Here is a 19,471-nt window from a genome sequence, read left to right on the forward strand (position 1 = left end):
CATTGGAAAGGTGCAAGAGGTCAGAGCCCAGGACCAGTGTCCCAACCTGATGTCAAATAAGGTATTAAGAGTGTGCTGTGTCCCTTGCAAATCAAAAGGGCTTCAAGAATTAGGTCCAAACAACCCCAAAAGCATTGTGGAGTAGGCACTACCTTGGACTTGGTTTACAGTCCATGCTAACAACCAAATGCATTCACTCTAAGCACAGGCGGATCCACAGTGGGAAACCTAGCCCAGGATCCTGGGGCTACGACAGACCCCTTGCGGGGTCTCAGGTCCAGGCCACCGGGGGAAGGTTGGAATGTGATCTCCTGGACATCTTTGGCTCAAGCTGGCTGTCACACCCACACTCAGCAGGGAAATTTGGGTTTCACAGTTTTAATATGGTTCAAAGCAGACAAAGTCTGGCCAGGAGAGTTCATTTGGGAGGAGACAAATGAGAAGCCCAATCCCCAGGGCCAGGGCCAGGGCCCTGCCTTTCCTCCTCCCTTCCAGCTCTGCAGCCCCCAGTGCTTATGGATGCAGAACGTGCTGCTTGGGGAGAGCCTACTCTCCGACTTCATAAACATTTGTGAGAGCAAATTTAATAAAGCTGGGAATAATACCACTCAGACGTCATTCCCTCATTCTGCACCATTCTTCTTTTCCTCTTATTGCAAAGCTTTAGAAATGCAAGGAGTTATTGTTACAGCCACAAAGGGAAATGACTAACTGGTGGGTTAATGATTACCCGTGCTTGGAGGGACAGAGAAGAAAGACCCTGCAAGGGAGTCTGCTTGGGTGTCACTGTTTTTTTCTGTGTCTTTTTTCTTTTATATATTATGAGTGGCGGATGCACCTGTGCTCTTTTGCCTACAAGCATTTGGCATTATTGCTTTATTGTCTGCATTTTAACATCATGGAGCTGTGGCAGTGGAAGTTGTATGAGCTTTGCCCAGAACACAAATGCAAGGAGAGTGGCATTCCCCCGGATGTCTCATAATACCATGAAATTGCACTCCAGCCCGGACCAGCTGCGAGGGGGGCAATGTTTTCCTTTGGTCCAAAGTGCTTTTTAAAACAGGAAACCTGCCAATTGTCCCTCTGTCTTGAGAGACTGACCTTACATTGATGATTTAAAAAAATGTTTACATTCCACAAATGGAAGAGAACCCGGCACAAAGCTCTCAGTGAAACCCATCAAGTGAGTTGCTAGGAAGAAGAGTTTTGACCTAGAAATAGGCCCTGTTTCTGATTCATCCATAAGCTCCAGTTTACATGTGTGTTCATAGCAAGCACCGCAGCGCCCTTGGCTAAATAACACTATGTAAGTGTGCTGCTTGAGTCGAACAGGGTCTTTGCAAGGGAAAGGCGGTTTGGTGATAGAATGCACTGAGGTCATTCATTCATTCAGATGGACTGGGGACAGCGCCAACTATGTACCACACGTGAAGCTAAGCACTGGGGATACCGCAGCGAGCAAACAAGTGATCTCATGGCTCTGAACACGAAATGGTAATAGCTAACGTTCAGTGCTGGGCAGGGGTCCTCGTTAATACTAACTTGTGTTCATTCACTTCATGGTGATCATTGGCACAACTCGTGAAGTTGACTGTCTTAACTTTGGGGAAGATAAAGTTTTGGTCTGTTGGACTTCCTTCTAGTCGCTGTAATGGTCATGTGTCTCAGGATTAGCCAGTTAGAATCCTTACCTGGGTTTTCTTCTGCTAGTGCTATCAGGAGAGGAACTTTACACTTTTTAAAAAGGTATACAAATATCTTGTCACCTGACACTTTAAAAATTATTTATTGATTTGAGAGACAAGAGAAAGAGAGAAACATCAGTCTTTATTTTTTTAAGTGAGAGGAGGGGAGATAGACAGACTTCCACATGTGCCCCAACCAGGATTCACCCAGCAACTCCTGTCTTGGGCCGATGCTCAAATCAACTAAGCTATCCTCAGCACCTGAAGCTGACACTTGGACCAACTGAGCCACTGGCTGCGGGAGGGACAGAGAGAAGCAGATGGCCACTTCTCATGTGTGCCCTGACTAGGGATCAAACCTGAGACATCTGCATGTCAGGCTGATGCTCTACCCACTGAGCAAACCAGCCAGGGCCTATCAGTCTGTTTCTTATGTGCCCTGACCAGGGATCAAACCAGCAATCTCTGCATAAGGGGATGATGTTCTAACCCAATAGAGCCATCCAGCCAGGGCCATGTGACACTATAAGACATAGAAAGCTCAAACTAGATTAAACAAGAAGAGAATTTATTGGCACATTGAATGAGAAAGTCCAGAGATAGAGTAAGCTTCAGGGTGGGCTTGATCCAGGGGCTCTGCAATGTCACAAGGACCCGGTTCCTGGTCACTTCTGTATCATCCTAAGTGTAGATCTGTTTGTGGTCACAGGATGTCTGTCTGGTATCCCTAGTACACCAGGCTTCCTCATCTAGGCTGGGGGAGAGAAAAGGAGAGAGAAGAACTTTTTCTTCCAGGCGAAATCCAGCAGGACTGGCCTGAACTACTCATGGTGACTCTATAAGCACCTGCGTGATTGGCTTAGGCCTGGTGACTTCTGGAACCGGAACCAATTGCTGTGGCAAAAGAAATGCTATTATGACAACTGGCCTCTGCAATCAGATTCCCCCTCTAGAAGTGGGGAAGGGTCAACACACCTGATTGTCTTGGCTGCTGTTAATTGAATGAATGGATACTAGGGACCACAGAACGCATCACGTGTAACCCAGGGCTACCAGTAGCCATGTCACCTTCCACGCAAAGTAGCCTGAGATTGTGGAGTTGCTCATAACCCCACCCCAAAAGAGCAGGAATGAGAGGAGAGAGAGGAACACTTGAGGAGGGGCAAGGTAGGAGTTTCTGAGAGGATCCCCAGCTATTATGATGACACAGGTCAAAGGGGGCCAAGGCAGAAGCAAGGGGACTTGCTAGGGGACATTGTTGGGTGGCTGTACTCTGTCTGAGCCATGTGAGAAATGCTGGTCTGAGCCACTTGGGCCAGTGCAGGTGGAGAGAAGTGGTGGCACTGTGACACGTCTTGAAGGCAGAGCCATAGGGGCCTGCCAGGGTACCACACCTGGCATGTGAGGGAACCAGAGGAGCCAAAGGTGACCCCGAGGGTTTGGACAGGACCAGTGGAGAATGAACTCCAGGAAAGGAGCCCCATGTGGACGCACAGTGGAGCCTGAGCTGCCTGCTAAGGTCTCCACGTGGAGATGTTGAGGGCAGTTAGGGGTAGGAGTCTGGAGTCAGGAGATATAATTAGGGATCAGGGTATAGGCATGTTGAAAGTAGGAGGAGGGAGTGAGTGTGGATGAGAAGTGTAGACCCAACCGTGGGGCATGGACCTTCAGAAATCAGGGAGATGGGGAGAAGGCAACGAGAAGACGCAGAGGTGCAGCCAGAAAGGTGGGTGACAGATACTGGGTCTGATACAAACCCATTCTTAGAACTCCACCCAACTGAGCTGCCCCTGGTATGGAACGTGATGATATTGGTGTAACTATCCTACTCTTGCCTGGGGCTGTGGGCCAGCAATCAGATGACCAGCGTTTTCTGGGCTATCTGGGCTGGGGACTTCCTGTTATATGACCTCTGCCTTGGGGCAGGGACAGTGACTGCGCCCAAGTGCAGAAATGCAGACCTAATTGTCTTGAATGACCCTTAGGAGGCCCAAGGCTTGGTCGCACCCCCCCTACCAGGAAGTCCTCCCTTCTCCTCAGCCTAGGTCAGGGCTGCCTCTGGGATCACCCACCCCTGCCACTATGAGGTTCGGGGCCCACCGTGGGAACTGTGAGGACCCCGCTGCAGTCCTGCGAAGTCAGCACCTGTTCCAGAAGAGAATTTGGGAGCATTTGTTGCATGATTGTTTCCTCTCAACTCCTTACAAACGTCACCCCTTCCCGTGTCACTTTGCACATCCCTAAAACGGGGAAATGAATCAGGACCTGCCCTAGGCGTGGGCGCTCGGCCAAGGTGGGACACAGGGGCGCCTCGGTGCTTCAGAAGCGAGGGACGCCTGAGCTCGCATGCTCCGCCCCTCCCCGCCCACGAGGCGGAGCCACCTGCCCGGCCCCAACCTGTCCCCGCGGAGACTTAGCGGAACGCGGATGGCCAGTGCTCTAGTCTAGGGAAATACTTCGCACCAGCCCCGGCGAGGGTGGGGGGCGGGGGAGAGGGGCGGGGACTACGCTGGAGCCACGTCCGGGGCGGGGCCAGGTGAGTCGCGGGTAGAGCTGAGCCCAGGTAGGCGCGCCAGCGGCGTTTGCAGCCAGGTAAGGCCTAGTGTCCGCGGGAGGAAGCCCACCTGTTCCCGGTGGGGACGCCGCGCGGGCTCTGAAGGTGTGAACAGCCCGGCCGGGCCGGGCCCGTTGCTCAAGTGGGCACGCTGAGGCGGGGCGGGGCGCCAACCCAGGTCCTGACCCGGCTGCAGAGGTCCCTTCCTCGACCCCGGATCTGGTCTTCCTGGAGCCAAGCTCGTCTCCCTCCCACTCCTCCCCTCCCCTCTTGCTCCCCGCTCCTCCCCCTTCTCTCCCTGCGCCCGCTCCCCTTTCTGCGCCAGCTCCCACCTCTCTAGTCCCGCACGTCTCTCCGGGTGTTTTTGTGTTTGGGTCCGGTCCTTCTGGCCCCTTGTCTCGCCTAACCCGGGGTTTCCCGTGGGGCGATTCGCACAGACTTGTCAGCTCCCTCTCACTGAACCCAGGAGGCGGGAAGGAGTCGTTGTCCGTTTCACAGATGAGAGCATTGACACAAAGTAGGTGCTACGCGGATTCAAACTCAGGGGCTCCGCCGTGGGTGCTGGCCCCATCAACACGGGAGATGGAACCCCAAGAGTTAATAGGCCAAAAACCAATCAAGCAGGTCATCTGCCTCCCAAATCCCCAGTTAGGGGAGAGACCCTAGCTGCTTTCACTTTTCTCAAACCCTGGCACCGGGCCATCCCGAGAATTTCTTGGAGCCACTGTCGCCGCCTGGCTTGGGGTTTCCCCGCCTCGCTGGGAGGTGTATGAGGCATGGCGAACCAGAGGAATGGAATTCCTGTGGGTCCTTGTTTGTCTGGGTGGGGCCATGGCCGTCTAGGGACAGGCTGCAGATGTTGAGGTTTTGTGCAGAGTCTGTGTGGGTTCCAGAAAGGGGTGTGAAGTGCAGTGTGGACATCTGTCTTGGTGAGAACTCAAAATGTGAGACTCAACGTTAAACATTATTAGATAGTCTCCAGTGGCAGTTTTAGAATCTTGTTTGTGAGTTTGTCCTTTAATACAATGACGAACCATTCCTTAGACCAACACCAGGGCCCCAGGTGAGGGGTAAGAAGGGATGTGGGGCACTGGCCATAGCCTAGCTAGTCCTTGTGGACAGCCACCTCTCCAGTCCCTGCCCACAGGGGACCCAGAGTCTGCTCTCTGTGTGATAGGGGGTGGTCAAGGAGGGCTTCCTGGAGGAGGCAACCATTGAGCTGGAAGATGGATAGGAGATAGGCAGAAAAGGGAGTGGTGTTTTGAGGTCATACAGAGACTGGAGGACTGGAGGTGAATGGAGGTAGCTCACATGTAAGGTGGTAGAAATGCGTGTGGAGCACCTGAGAGGTGGAACTGGTACCAGCTTACTTGGCTAATGTCATTGAGTCATTCACATGTGACCCAATTAAGATCTTGTAAGGTCTGGAAACTTATCTGACTAAACATCTCGTGGACAGATGACATCTCCCTAACAAGTTAGTTCCAGGCCAAGTCGGTCCTGGGCATGCCCTCAATGGTGGCTTCAGTTAGAGAGGACAGCAAGAGCTCGGGGCACCCTGGAGGTGCCTGATGTGGGTGTCTTTCACCACATTTAAAGATTCATCCCATTTCCTGATTGCATCATCTTTCACTGATGGGGAAACTGAGGAATAGAGGCAGCAAGAGGGTAAGAAAGAGACAGAAGAGGAATCAGAGAACTGGTGTTTGAGCAGTTACTTTCCCTCTTGGGGACCCAGTCTCCTGACCCATAAAATGACCCTGTTGCCCATTTTTCTCCAGGGTGGTCATGGTTATTGTCACTAATGGCTATCAAGCCCTAACAGCACGCTTGATTGCCTCATGCCTCATTCACATTAACCTCAGGACCGAGTCCCTGAAGCAGAGACTGTTACTGTCCCCTTTTACCGATGCGAAAACTGAGGCAAAGAGGTTTAAGTGACATTCCAAGGTCATATGCCAGTGAGTGAAGAGCCAGCCTTGGTGGCAGCAGTGCTGCGGCTGCAGTGTGCACACCTTCCCCACCAGGCTCTGCCACCTCCGAGGGCACTGAGGGCTGCCTTTGGTGGAGACGCACAAAGCCGGCCAGTGCCTGCTCTTCACACCTGTGTGAAATGAGCATGGGGATATATAAAAGTGATGCTTCCTATTTCTTTTCAGATAAATTACTTAACTTTTTCTTCAACCCTTTGATTAAAACAGATGCCCGAGGAAGTTGTGCCATATGTGTCCAGAGGCTTTTTGGGCCTCCTGGGATACATTTGTGGGCCCCCCTCTGAGCCAGGCACTGAGGAGGTGGGGATAGCCTCACAGATGTCCTTGTGTGCGTGCAGGGCTCACTACAGGTGAGCATGCTGTCCTGAGTCCTGCCCCAGTGATCTTTCTGTCCAGGCTCCTGGAACTTCTGGCAGCTGGATCTGGCCACTGTCCAGGTTTCTGGGTCCCTGGAACAGCAGACCTGGCTGAGAGCTCTCCCCAAGTCACTTCTCCGTCCTCATTTTCTCACCTCTCATTGGGCATCCTGAGGCTCAGAGGGAATAATGTCCGAGAGGCGGTAGTCACCAGCTGGCTCTGTGACCTCGAGCTGCTAACCCGAGTTGCTAGCCACTGTGCCTTGATTTCCCCATCTGTAAAATATGAACAATGTTAGTACCTACTCATGGGATTACTGGGAGAATCGAATGAGTTAATTTGTGCAAAGTGTCTAAAGCAGAGTGTGGCAGCTCTGTGTGTGTTTGCTCTTACTAGTTAGTGTTAGTCCCACCCCCTGATGGCCAGAGAAGATCTTACAGGAGACGCGCGTGGATGAGCTTGCGGGGGACCTGTCCCTGCCCAGGCGGAGGGCCGAGCAGCTCTTTCTTCAGTGACCCGGAACAGAGCAGGGCAGCCAGAAGTTCCTTTTCAGTTGGAGCTGGTGACTGTCCATTAGAAGAAACTGGTTTGGCAGGTCAGGAGTCCAGAAACGTCTGGGGAGTTATCCCCCTCCCTACCTGGTCATAAAATTAAAACGAGCAAAGGAGACTGGTGGGCAGGGGGCTGCTGCATCTGCCATCCACAGGAAAGCTCCAGGTGGCCAAGGCCAGCATAGCTCACCTCCACCTGCTCTCTCACTCCTGCCTGCTTCCTCCAGACCCCCAGCCCACTCACAGAGGTCAGCTTACGGGCTGGCAGCCAACACCATTGAGGGATAGAAGGGTCTCTGGATGGGGGCACAGAGGGCATCAGAACCAGGATCCTGGTCTGGGACGTGCAGGGTGGCCTGACCTTCCTCTGGGATCTGAGGTTCTTTTTCTGGCCAAGTTAAGGGAAGGAATTTAACCTGCCTGAACGGTAACCAGATCTGTCTGTAAAGAGGCATCTGAAGATGGAGAGTGGATTTATTGGTTTCTTGCAGATCCCAGGTCAGTTTCGAAAAAGGCCAGTGAGAAATTCAGATTAAATAATTGAATTGGACTTGAGCCAATGATAATAATAGGAACCATTTATGGGTCACTTACACCTGGAGCTGCATGTCCCAGGTCTAGGGGGCAGCATGTACAAAGGCCCTGTGATAGGAGCAGTGTGATGTGTTGCTGCAACCAGAGACCTGTGGGGCTGGAGCAGAGAGAATGAGGCAAGTGGAGGTAGTATGAGATGATACATATTTAATATGTATTTTCCGATGGCTTTAGGCGACCCCTGTGTTTTGGTCGTTCGACCCCTGCCGGGGTCGCGACCCACAGGTTGAGAACCGCTGCTCTAGAGGGTGGCAGAGCCAGGCTACAAAAAAAATCTTTCAGGTGTTTCTAGGGGTTTGAATTCTATTGTGAGAACTACGGGGAGCTGTTGGCACTCAGGGTGCCATGGGAGGTGTGGAGTAGGCAGTTGGGATGTTTGAGTCCAGAGTCAGGGGAGAGGTCTGTTCTGAGATCTGAGTTTGGGAGTGGAGAGCATGAGATTTAATATCCCTTAGAAGAGAGGAGAGGGCTCAGAGTCTCCCCACCCTGACAGGTCTGAGTGTGGATTGATAGAGATTATGGCAGAGGCCCTGACAAGATAGAGCAGCCAGGGACAGCAGAGAATGGAGCCAGTGAGGTGGGCAGTGAGGAGGGCAGTGAGGTGGGCAGTGGGAGTGGCCTGGCAATGTTGGTGAGACCCGGGCTGGAGGCCCTGAATGCCGGGCACTGTCATGTGCCTGTTCTCTTATGTACACTACTCACAAAAATTAGGGGATATTTTATCACTTCATATTCATTTTGAAATATCCCCTAATTTTTGTGAGCAGTATAACAAACTCCCCTCCCCCTCCCCCCAGGCTCCTGCTCCGTCCCTGGCCTGGATGAGTGCTGAGACTCAGGGTGTGAGTCAGAAGTGGCCCCGGCTGTCGGGGAACATGCTATGATAGGTCAGGGAAGGCAGACACAGACACGTGGGACAGGCTGCTGAGGACTGTGATGGAGCTGGGGGCTGTCAGAGCCCAGAGGAAGCCCCTCTCCAGCCTGGGGTGAGTGTAGGCATCTGGGGGCAACAGGACACTTTTAACTGTAATGAACACAAAACCCATCTCTGAGCTGGCCCAAAAGTCAAGGAGGATGGCTATATTTGCCATTAGCTGAAATGGTCTGGGGATGGTACGAAGATCAGGTGTGGCTTGATCAGAGTTTAGCACTTCCCTGACTTTTCTGTGGGCCTTCAGATCTTCAAGGGGGCAGTGTGCTGTTTGCTGCCATCCCAGGCTTCATCTTCATACTCAGCTGTGTGGAGATAGACTGCTCCAGTGGCCATTTCTTGACACAAGGACACTTCTTTCCCATAGCACCTGGACATTTTTCTGGGTGCCTCACAGAGCCTGAATGAACTCATCTCTGTGGCCAGGGAAATTGCTGTGTGCTGATTGGCTCAACTTGGCTTCTTTACAAACCTTAGGAGAGGGAGGATTATCCTTGGGTAATCCAGTGGGCTCTGGAAGGTGGGGTGGGTCAGCTTCTTGCAGTTGGATGGTTGTGCAGATGAGAGGTGCACACCTAAGTGAGCACCTGGGTGTCCCAGGCTGAGCAAGGCAGTGGGAGCAGCAGTTGGTACCTGCAGGAACCACGGGAGGGTGTGGGTGGCCCCAGCAGCTCTTTTTTTTTTTTTAAACTTTATTTATTCATTTTTAGAGAGGAGAGAGAGAGAGAGAGAAGGGAGGAGCAGAAAGCATCAACTCCCATATGTGCCTTGACCAGGCAAGCCCAGGGTTTTGAACCAGCGACCTCAGTGTTCCAGGTCAAAGCTTTATCCACTGCGCCACCACAGGTCAGGCTCCAGCAGCTCTTTATAGATGCTCTTGCCAATTCCGAGTGCCAAGGATCCCTGGGACTTGGGGGCAGGCCTCTGGCAAGGTCATGTCGCCGTCACAGCTTGTTTGGACCTTGCTGCTGCTACCTTGGGTGTCTCACCCAAGTGTCATGCCCATATTACTGTGGCTTCTGGTCCTCCTACCTGGCACCTGCTTTTCTTGCTGGTGTCAGGGACCCAGTGGTGTTTATGATGAAGTGTGGGCAGTGGGGGTCTGTATCAATAAATGTATGTATGACAGCTGAGACAAAGGGGTGAAAATTACTATTTATGAGGTGCCACTAGGAGACCCTGGAATCCCAACACAGTGGTGACCCTGCTTCTTAGCCAGGAGCAAGAGCTCCTGCCCCTCCCACCTGGATTGCCTCAGGTGTGACCCTGTTTCAGCTCCTTTCTCTGTGGGTCTGGGTGCCCTCCCTGGAAATAAGAGGGTTAGGCCTGGATGAGGGGCACCGTCCCCTTTGCAGACTGCCCCCTTCCCAGACAAGAGCCAGGCTGTGCAGACGCCGCAGCGAGCTCTTTCCCTGTATGCTCTGCCCTGTGTATCCACCGCTCCACTCAAAAGAAATTTGGTGCTAATTTGCCTGAGGTAAGTAGGTGTTAATTTGCAGCTACAGCATTTAGATAATTGCTCTGAGGGCCTGTTTATGTAATGTGCAAATATATTTTTATAGCAACAAGCCATTTTGCTATGAATTATGAATAAAACAGTTGGGTGATTTGAAATTGCATAACATCTACAGGGTGGTGCCTGGTCGGGTCCACGTCTTTGGCCAACACAGCCTGGCATGCTGATGGCTGCTCCTCACTGCCCAAGTCCCCATCCCAGGGAAGGGTCCTGCGGCTACAGAGCCCAGCTCAGCAGGAGGCGAGGTGCAGACTCAGGTGGAGTGTGAGGCGGGACAGAAATGACTTTCTGTCGCTTGGTGCCCAGAGCAAAGTTACATTAAAAGATAATTTTCCGGCCCTGGCCGGTTGGCTCAGCGGTAGAGCGTCGGCCTAGCGTGCGGAGGACCCGGGTTCGATTCCCGGCCAGGGCACACAGGAGAAGTGCCCATTTGCTTCTCCACCCCTCCGCTGCGCTTTCCCTCTCTGTCTCTCTCTTCCCCTCCCGCAGCCAAGGCTCCATTGGAGCAAAGATGGCCCGGGCGCTGGGGATGGCTCTGTGGCCTCTGCCCCAGGCGCTAGAGTGGCTCTGGTCGCAACATGGCGACGCCCAGGATGGGCAGAGCATCGCCCCCTGGTGGGCAGAGCGTTGCCCCTGGTGGGCGTGCCGGGTGGATCCCGGTCGGGCGCATGCGGGAGTCTGTCTGACTGTCTCTCCCTGTTTCTAGCTTCAGAAAAATGGAAAAAAAAAAAAAAAAAAAAAAAGATAATTTTCCGAATAGGATAAAATATGATGGTTTTAGGATGTAAAATTGAGCATGTGTTAAGAGATTTTATTTAACTCAGGAAGGAACCTGGTTGAAAAGAGAATCTGAAGGACAGGGCATTTAATAGGTTGGGACCATTGAAATGAAAGTGCCAACAAAGGCAAATTTGGGGCATTTTGGGGAAGGAGGGGGAGAAAAAGAGAGAAGTGAATCAACTTCTACTGGACAGGACAGAATTTGCATGTCTATAGACAAGAGTGGTTTTTGTTGGATCCATTATCTACAACTTGCAGGCCTGTAACACAGCTCCCCAAGGAGGAGTCAGACATGAGGGGGGTAGATAACCCAGGGAGCGCTCTCTGATCTAGACAATGCACGGTTTTCCATGGGCACATGTTTGTCCCACAGTTACAGGAAGGCACCTGGGTGTCTCATAGTAAATACAAGGAAATGGTAGCCAAAGATTTAAGTAACAATTCAGACAACTTTTCAGGAAGAGGGGTGGGATCAATTGCAAAGACAGGCCTAGGACAGAACGACACCTTGAAAAACAGCCTGGAAACAAAGGTGGGAAAGAATTAACTGTGGGTGGCAGGGTGGTACATGTGCCCATGGTTATTTTTTTTTTCTTGCATTAAAAAAAAAATGTTTGACATATCCCATCAGACTTGGAGTCATTGTGGTTCTAGGCTGGAGTCAGGAGACCTGGTTTTGAGAGATAGCTCTCCATGGACTTGCTGTGTGGCTTTGGGCAAGCCCCTGAACCTCTCTGGGCCTTAGCTTTTTGCTGTACAGTGACAGTTGACGGCACAAGATGTTCACTGGGATCCTTCCTGGCTCCATTACTTGGTGATTCTGATCATTCACAGGAAGCAGAAATCTAGGTGTATCAGAAGCTTGTATCAGGTTGTCCGTAGAAACAAAATTTACAGGAGAGATATTATACAGCCATTCCTTGGTAGAAAAGGGGACTGGTTCCCTGCAGACACCAGTCCCGGAAGCTCAGGTCACTTGGAGAAAATGGTGTGGTGTTTGCAAATACCCAGTACACCCTGCTGTGTCCCTAATCATCTCTAGATTACTAATAGTACCTGATACAATATAGATGCTATGGCAATAGTTGTTACACTGTATTCTTTAAAGAATAATGACAAGAAAAAATGTCTGCTTGTGTTCAGTACAGATGCAACCTGTAGACCTAATTATATAGTATGTGTCAGCAACAATGTAGCCTTTTTAGAATACATTTTTGGTCTTTGGTTCCTTGAGTGGATGCAGACCCTGTGGATACAGAGGGTCTACCGCAGGGGTCCCCAAACTACGGCCCCCTGAGGCCATTTATCCGGCCTCCGCTGCACTTCCGGAAGGAACACCTCTTTCATTGGTGGTCAGTGAGAGGAGCACATTGACCATCTCATTAGCCAGAAGCAGGCCCATAGTTCCCATTGAAATACTGGTCAGTTTGTTGACTTAAATTTACTTGTTCTTTATTTTAAATATTGTATTTGTTCCTGTTTTGTTTTTTTACTTTAAAATAAGATATGTGCAGTGTGCATAGGATTTGTTCATAGTTTTTTTGTTTGTTTGTTTTTTAATTTTTCTGAAGCTGGAAACAGGGAGAGACAGTCAGACAGACTCCCGCATGCGCCTGACCGGGATCCACCCGGCACACCCACCATGGGGCGACGCTCTGCCCACCAGGGGGCGATGCTCTGCCCATCCTGGGCGTCACCATGTTGCGACCAGAGCCACTCTAGCACCTGAGGAAGAGGCCACAGAGCCATCCCCAGCGCCCGGGCCATCTTTGCTCCAATGGAGCCTTGGCTGCGGGAGGGGAAGAGAGAGACAGAGAGGGAAAGCGCAGCGGAGGGGTGGAGAAGCAAATGGGCGCTTCTCCTGTGTGCCCTGGCCGGGAATCGAACCCGGGTCCTCCGCACGCTAGGCCAACGCTCTACCGCTGAGCCAACCGGCCAGGGCCATAGTTTTTTTTATAGTCCAGCCCTCCAACGGTCTGAGGGACAGTGAACTGGCCCCCTGTGTAAAAAGTTTGGGGACCCCTGGTCTACTGTATAAAGAGATTTAAGGCATAGGTTCAAGCTGCTGTGTAGGGACCAAGTCCAAAATCTGTAGGGCAGGCTGGAAACTCAGGCAGGAGTTCCATGTTATTGTCCTCAGGCAGAATTCCTTTGCTGAAAAACCTCAAGTTTTTGCTCTCTCTCTCTCTCTCTTTTTAATTTATTGATTTTAGAGAGAGGAGAAATGGAGAGAGAACTCAGTTGCTTCCTGTACTACGTGCCTTAACCGGTCAAGCCCAGGGTTTTGAACCAGCAACCTCAGCATTCCAGGTTAACTCTATATCCACTGCGCCACCACAGGTCCAGTTTTTGCTCTTAAGGCCGTGCCATTAACCGATTAGATGAGGCACTCCCATATTCTGGGAGGTTGTCTGCTTGGCTCAGCGTTTGCTGATGGTAAATGTTTATCACATCCATAGATACCTTCACAGCAACATCTGGAGTGGTGTTTGACCAACAGCTGGGCGCTATGGGCCAGCCTCATTGGCGTATACACAGCCTTCACAAAGTGAGTGGACAGCCTTACCTGGGCATGGGAACGCAGTGCTTTCGTGGTGCCTTCTTGCCCCCCAGTGCCAGCTGGGGCTCCTGGGCCTGGATAAGATGGGCCGACTGTGCAGTGCAGAGCCCCGTGGGTGGGAGCAGGAGGCTGGCCTCCCCAGGGAGCACCCAGGCCCCTCTGCAGCAGCACCAGCCCACCCCGCTGACCACATGCAGCAGGGGTGGAGACAGGCTGCCAGTCTCTGGTCCAAGCCCATGGGGCACCTGAGCCAGTGGGTGGGCCATAATTTACTCTTGATTATAGGACTTTGGGGGGATGGAGGCTCACAGGGTTCCCACACCCACAGATGCCCCTTCACCCAGCTGGCTATTGTTGCACAGCAGAGCAGGGACTATGGGTGACACGCCCAAGTGTGCACACTTCAAAACAAACAACGGTGTCTGTGCCTAATGAGATAGACAATCAGAATAAAGGTTTTGAGCCTGTAAAGGGAAGAAGGACTGAACACCGCTCTGTTTGGTCAAAGCAGAGTCTGGAGGAGAAACAAGGACTTCCCGCTCTCAGAGGCTCCGAGCTCTGAGCAGTTCCTCTGGGGACCTCAGCTGTGCTCCTGGGGCGCCGAGTGCCGCAGGAAGGCCTCTCCCCAAGGGCAGAGGACGAGGACAAGGACTGTGTTGGTTGTTCACCCTGGTGGTCAAGGCCTCCTGCGAGGCTTTCAAGCAAAAATGTTCCAGATGTGTTCCCTGTGTCTCCCTGATGGGGTGGGTGGACCCCCAGGAGGTACCCCTGCATTTGTAGTCAGGGGTACCTGGCGTCCCCAGAAGATGGTTTTCAAGCTGTCTGTCTGGTTTGTGACAAGCTTAGCCTCCGGGCTGGCCCATAGCTGGGCCATGGGGCTCTAGTAGCCCTGGGGGAGGTGGCGGGAGGCAGTGTGGTAGAGTGAGGACGGGTGGCCTCCTTCCATCGTCAGACTTTGGGGGCCCTTTCTGCCTGTTGTGAGGTATGAGTGGCATGAAGGTGGCAGCAAGTCCCTCACAGGACTGCTCCCCGCCCCCAGGGCAGCACAGCCCTTGGCACCCCTGCTGCTGGCTCTCACACAAATGACAGCGTCCTCAGTTCCCCGGGCTCCCACCAGCACGCCTTGCAGCCCAGCTGCCGTGGCAGTGTCCAGAGCTGTGGGCGCCAGTAATCGGTGATCACATTTCTTTTCTCACTTTCACTGCAGGTAGGAAGCAGCTCCTGGCTAGGTGTGAGCGCAGGGACCCAGCCTGGGTGTCACGCCCAGTGTCCTCCCAGCTCCCCAGTGAGCTGCCCCCAGCTTTGGGAAGGTTGCACTAGGAAGGCAGTGGAGGGTTCCTGATGTGGAAAAGATGGGCAGAGGGGCCCATGTGGGGCCCAAGTGGGGCAGCGCTGGGCTCCCCTGCCTGGCGCTCTGTGCCCGCATCCTGCCAAGGAGCAAACCTGATCCCGTGTGTGTGCCAGGCCCCAGCCAGCTGGCTGTCTGCTCCTGTCTGCCACCCTGCCCTCCAGGGTCAGGTGACATCGGAAGAACACAGGGGACGCAGGCCTGGAGGTGCTGTGGGCAGGAAGTGGTGGCTGGTCCATGGTGGGTATGAAATGTGAGTCGTGGGGGGCTGATGTGGAATTGTCTACACAGGAGTGAGAAGGAGTGTCACAGTGGGGGCTTGCTGGAGGTGACAGCCTAGAGCTGCAGGCATAGAGGAGCCAGGACACCTGTGTGCATGTGTGTGTCTGCGTGTGCACGTGTGTGTATGTGTGTGAGAGTGATATGTGGAAGGGTGTGCAGCTGACTCCTGAGACCCCGCCTGCCTGTCTCCCTTCAGCCTTCCTCTCCGGGGGACCTGCGCCCTCTTCCCCTGCCCCTCCCCTGTCTGGGCTCCCTCCTCGTACCCTGCCCAGGGTCCTTCACCAGCACTGCCCTGACAGCCCTCCTAGTCATCCGGGACTTGGCAACAAGTCAGTGAGAGGGACAGGGCAGGGCTCTTGCTCCGACTCAGCCCAGGGAGGGCATGACTCCTGACAAGGCCAAGCAGCCATCTGTGGCAGGCCTGGGCATCAGTGAGTGCTGGGGACATGGCAGGAGGTACGGGGAGGAGGCTGGTTGAAACCAGCACATGTCACTGTGGCCATGGCTGCTAGACAGCAGAGGCTATTGAAGTGAGGCACAGAGACCTAGGCCCACCTGTGCCGAGATAAGGGAGACTGGCAGGAGAATGGAGTAACAGCAGGCGTCCCGGACAGGCCGTGCGACCCTTGCCTGTGCCTGTCCCTCATCGGCCCCGGATCTGTTCCCTGAGGAACAGGGAGGCTGGACTTCATCGGGTGACGGGGCCATGCACAGGCTGCGTGTCCCCCTCCTGCCCTCTACAGCTGGGTGTATGGGAATGGTTCCGAGTACAGAAATACATAAGAAATACTACAGCACGCACATCTACTCTTTACCTGATTCAGATACTGGTCCCATTCCTTATAGATTCTCTCTCTCTCCCTCTATTACAATCTCTCTCCTCCCTCCCTCTCCCCTGAACTATTGGAAAGTAACAGGCAGACCCCCACCCCTGCCATGCCCTGCCAACTAAGCTGTGTCTCCTGCACTTAGAGACATAGAGACATTCTCCTTCTCATTCTCACATATAAGAAAATTAATGGTAACTCCTTCAACATCAACTCTCTGGGCCATGTTTGAAGTCCCCCAATTGTCCCAGGAATGTTTCAACCCAAAATTCCACGGAGGTTCACATGTCGCATGAGGGTCACATGTCACATTTCGTTGTTAGGTGTCTTCGGTTTCTTTTCATCTAGGACAGTTTTCTACCCTCCCCATACACACCCCTCCCCTGCTCTCTCTCTCTCTCTCCTTTTATAATATCGGCTTTTGATCAATCATGCATTTTTAGTTCAAATAACATCTTATATTAAGAGTAATACAGGCTTTTTGCAAAAATGAAGAAAAGGACAAACATGGACAAATAAATAGATTTACAAACCCTAATTTCAGAACTCTTAGAAAACAGCATTTTTAAAACAATGGAGTACATTTTTCTTTCTGTTAAAATACTGAACCAAATGTATGTGCTGTTTTCGCTCTACTTTGTTCATTTTTTTAATGAACAAAGATACAGTTTTAATGAACACTGAGATACAGCTCACATACCACAGTTGGCCCTCTTAAAGTGTGCAGTGTAGTGGTTTTAGGGATATTCACAGATATGTGCAACCATCACCCCAGGACATTTCCATTACCTTAAAAAGGACCCGTGCTCTATAGTTGTCATTTCCCTAGTCCTGCCTTCCCCGGCTCCTGGCAGCCACTAATCTACTTCCTGCCTCTATGAGTTTACCTGTTCTGAACATTTCATATCAATGGAATCAATGTAACCTTTTGTGTCTGGCTGCTTTCGGGAAGCATAATGTTTTTAAGGTCCATCACGTCATAGCGTGTGTCAGAGCTTTTTTCTTTTTTACGGACGTGTAATATTTCATTCTTTGGATACAAACAGGGATTTATTTATTTTTTTTAGATTTCCACAGGTTTTAAAGCGGCATCCAGTCACAGGGCAACTCCTGGCTTTAATTACGATTACTAGCTGTGCAGCCACGAGCAGTTCTAAATGATCTTGGCAGGCCTCAGTTGCCTGCTCTGTAAAGTGGGCACAGGAGTGGGTGTGCATGTCTCTGAGGGCGGTAGTGAGGCAGGCTGTTGGCGTCCTGGAAGTTCATGGGCCCGACAGGTGCTGTTCCCACCCCCATTGCCCTCTGCCCTGCTCTCCTGGGACGCAGGGCTGGCTGGTGGGGGCACCCCATCCAGGGCGCTTGTGTGAAATGTCCCCGGGTTCCATGTGCTTCTCCCTCAGGGCGTCGGGAAGACCCCATGCCCAGAGCCCCAGGAGCTGGTGTCGTGACGGTGCGCCTGGGCCGCCCTGCCCGCCAGCAGAGCATGTCCCGGCTGGACTTGGAGGAGCTAGCTGAAATAGGTACAAGTATGCTCCTCCCTGGTGTCTGCCTCTGTCCTTGCCTCTTATAAAGACAGCCGTCATTGGGTTCATCAGTATAACCTTGCCTTAACTCATTTCATCTCTTCATCAAACATATTTTCCAAATATGGTCACATTGTGGGGTCTGTGTAGACCAGAATTTGGAGGGACACTATTCAACCCTGTGTGTCTGGGGTTCAAAGTCTACCCTGACCTGAAATGTGAAATTCCCATTCTTTTTCCAGCTGAAAACATTTCTCAAACACCCTCGATTTGTTTTGTATGAAGGAACCACCCCTTCTAAAATCAACTTCGGAATGTAGCACCTTCTTCCTACCCCATAATTGAGTGACCCAGTGTCTGCCTGCAGTCCCCGCCGTGGCTTCCTGCCAGTTACCAGTGCCAACATCTTCCAGATAGGCCCAAGTCAGAATTTGGAGCTGGGATATTGAGCTCAGTGTTCACACTGGTGCCCGTGTGACCTTGGGGAAGTCATACTCCTTCTCTGAGCTTCACTCCTACCAGTGTAGAGGACAATGTCCAGCCTTCAGGTCTCATTTTTCTTCTTCCATGGTGCTGCACACTAAGCAGGCGCATAGTGGGTGCACAGGAAAAGCGGGTGTATAGTGAATGCATAGGAGAGGCAGGTGCATAGTGGGTATGTAGCAAAAGTGGACACATAGTGAGTAGGTATATAGGAGAGGCGGGCACATAGTGGGTACATAGCAGAGGCAGTTGCATAGTGGGCGCACACCAATAGGTGCATAGTAGGTATACAGCAGAGGTGAGCATATAGTGAGTGCACAGGAGAGGTGGGTGCACAATAAAGGTGGGCTCATAGTGGGTGCGCAGATGAGGCCTGTTGACTGTCCGGTGAAAAGACGTAGGAGGCTCCCTCATTCTCCTCCTGCTGGGAGAATACACCTAACGTCCTCTAATCCTCATTGTCTGCCGTAGAGCTGCAGAAAGATGAGGAGGAGGCAGCCGTGCTGGGTGCAGGGAGGAGACCCTCAGTGGTGCCCATGGCTGGCCAGGACCCTGCACTGAGCATGAACCACCCCTTCTACGATGTGGCCAGACATGGCATCCTGCAGGTAGCAGGTGAGTCCCAGCTGGGTGGTCCCCAGGATCACTGACAGTGCCAGCCTTCCAGAGGCCCTGTGGCATGGGGTGGGCTCATCGAGACTGCTTTATTCCAGCTTGGCTGTGCCCACAAAGTGGAAACCACAACAGGAACTAATGTTCCTGCCAGTGTTTTGACAGAACAAATGGCATACCTGTCTGAGCATTGCCCAGCTGCTCTGCAAAGCCCCTGGGCAGCATCCTGCCACTCTTTAAAGGGCAGAGGCTAAAATTAAATGGATTGCTGTTTTCACTAGAGACACTGTGATACTATGTGTCAACAAACACAATAAACCATCTACCAAAACTTATAAAACAAGCCACCTATGCCCAGCGGATGGTCAGAGGGAAACAATAGCGGATCACCTGAAGGATTGGGGACACTCGGAGTATGTGTGTTAGTTGGGACTCTCCAGAGAAACAGCGGTGGGTTATATAGAGATATGGATGGATGAGAGGAAGTTTACTGAAGAAACTGGCTCACATGACTGGAGGCTGAGCGGTCCCATGACCTATCATGTGCAAGCTGAGCTCCAGGAGAGCCGGTGGTCCCAGTCAGAGCCCACAGGCTGGAGAACCAGGAGCACTGATGTCCACAGGTGTCTCCGGGTAGGAGAAGAAGGATGTCCCAGCTCCAGCAGAGAGCTTGCTCGCCCTTCCTCTACCCTTTGGCTCTGTTCGGACCCTCTCCAGATTGGGTTGTGCCCCCTGAATAGGTGAGGATGGTCTGCTTTCCTCAGTCTCCCGATTCAACACCTGTCTCATCTGCACGCAACCTCCTAGACACTCCCGGAAATAGTGTTTTTCCAGCCATCCTTGTCTGGAAGTTCATGGGCCCTACAGGTGCTGT

General features: G+C 52.2%; 1 protein-coding gene across 3 annotated transcripts in view; it reads left to right on the forward strand.

The window, feature by feature from the left end:
* The first annotated feature begins 4,215 nt into the window (after positions 1 to 4,215).
* The window catches only part of ARHGAP8 (Rho GTPase activating protein 8), a 52,289-nt gene continuing 37,033 nt past the window's right edge, over positions 4,216 to 19,471 (forward strand). Inside the window, exons 1-3 of one of the 3 annotated variants that reach the window (XM_066358632.1) lie at positions 4,216 to 4,277; positions 17,380 to 17,505; positions 18,457 to 18,600. In XM_066358632.1, the coding sequence (XP_066214729.1) occupies positions 17,397 to 17,505; positions 18,457 to 18,600 (253 nt within the window). In that variant the 5' untranslated portion in view covers positions 4,216 to 4,277; positions 17,380 to 17,396. The remainder of the gene's footprint in view (positions 4,278 to 17,379; positions 17,506 to 18,456; positions 18,601 to 19,471) is intronic. The other 2 variants (XM_066358633.1, XM_066358634.1) reach the window with 2 other exon arrangements.

Source organism: Saccopteryx leptura, chromosome 1 (assembly GCF_036850995.1).
Source record: "Saccopteryx leptura isolate mSacLep1 chromosome 1, mSacLep1_pri_phased_curated, whole genome shotgun sequence".
Taxonomy (NCBI): Eukaryota; Metazoa; Chordata; class Mammalia; order Chiroptera; family Emballonuridae; genus Saccopteryx; species Saccopteryx leptura.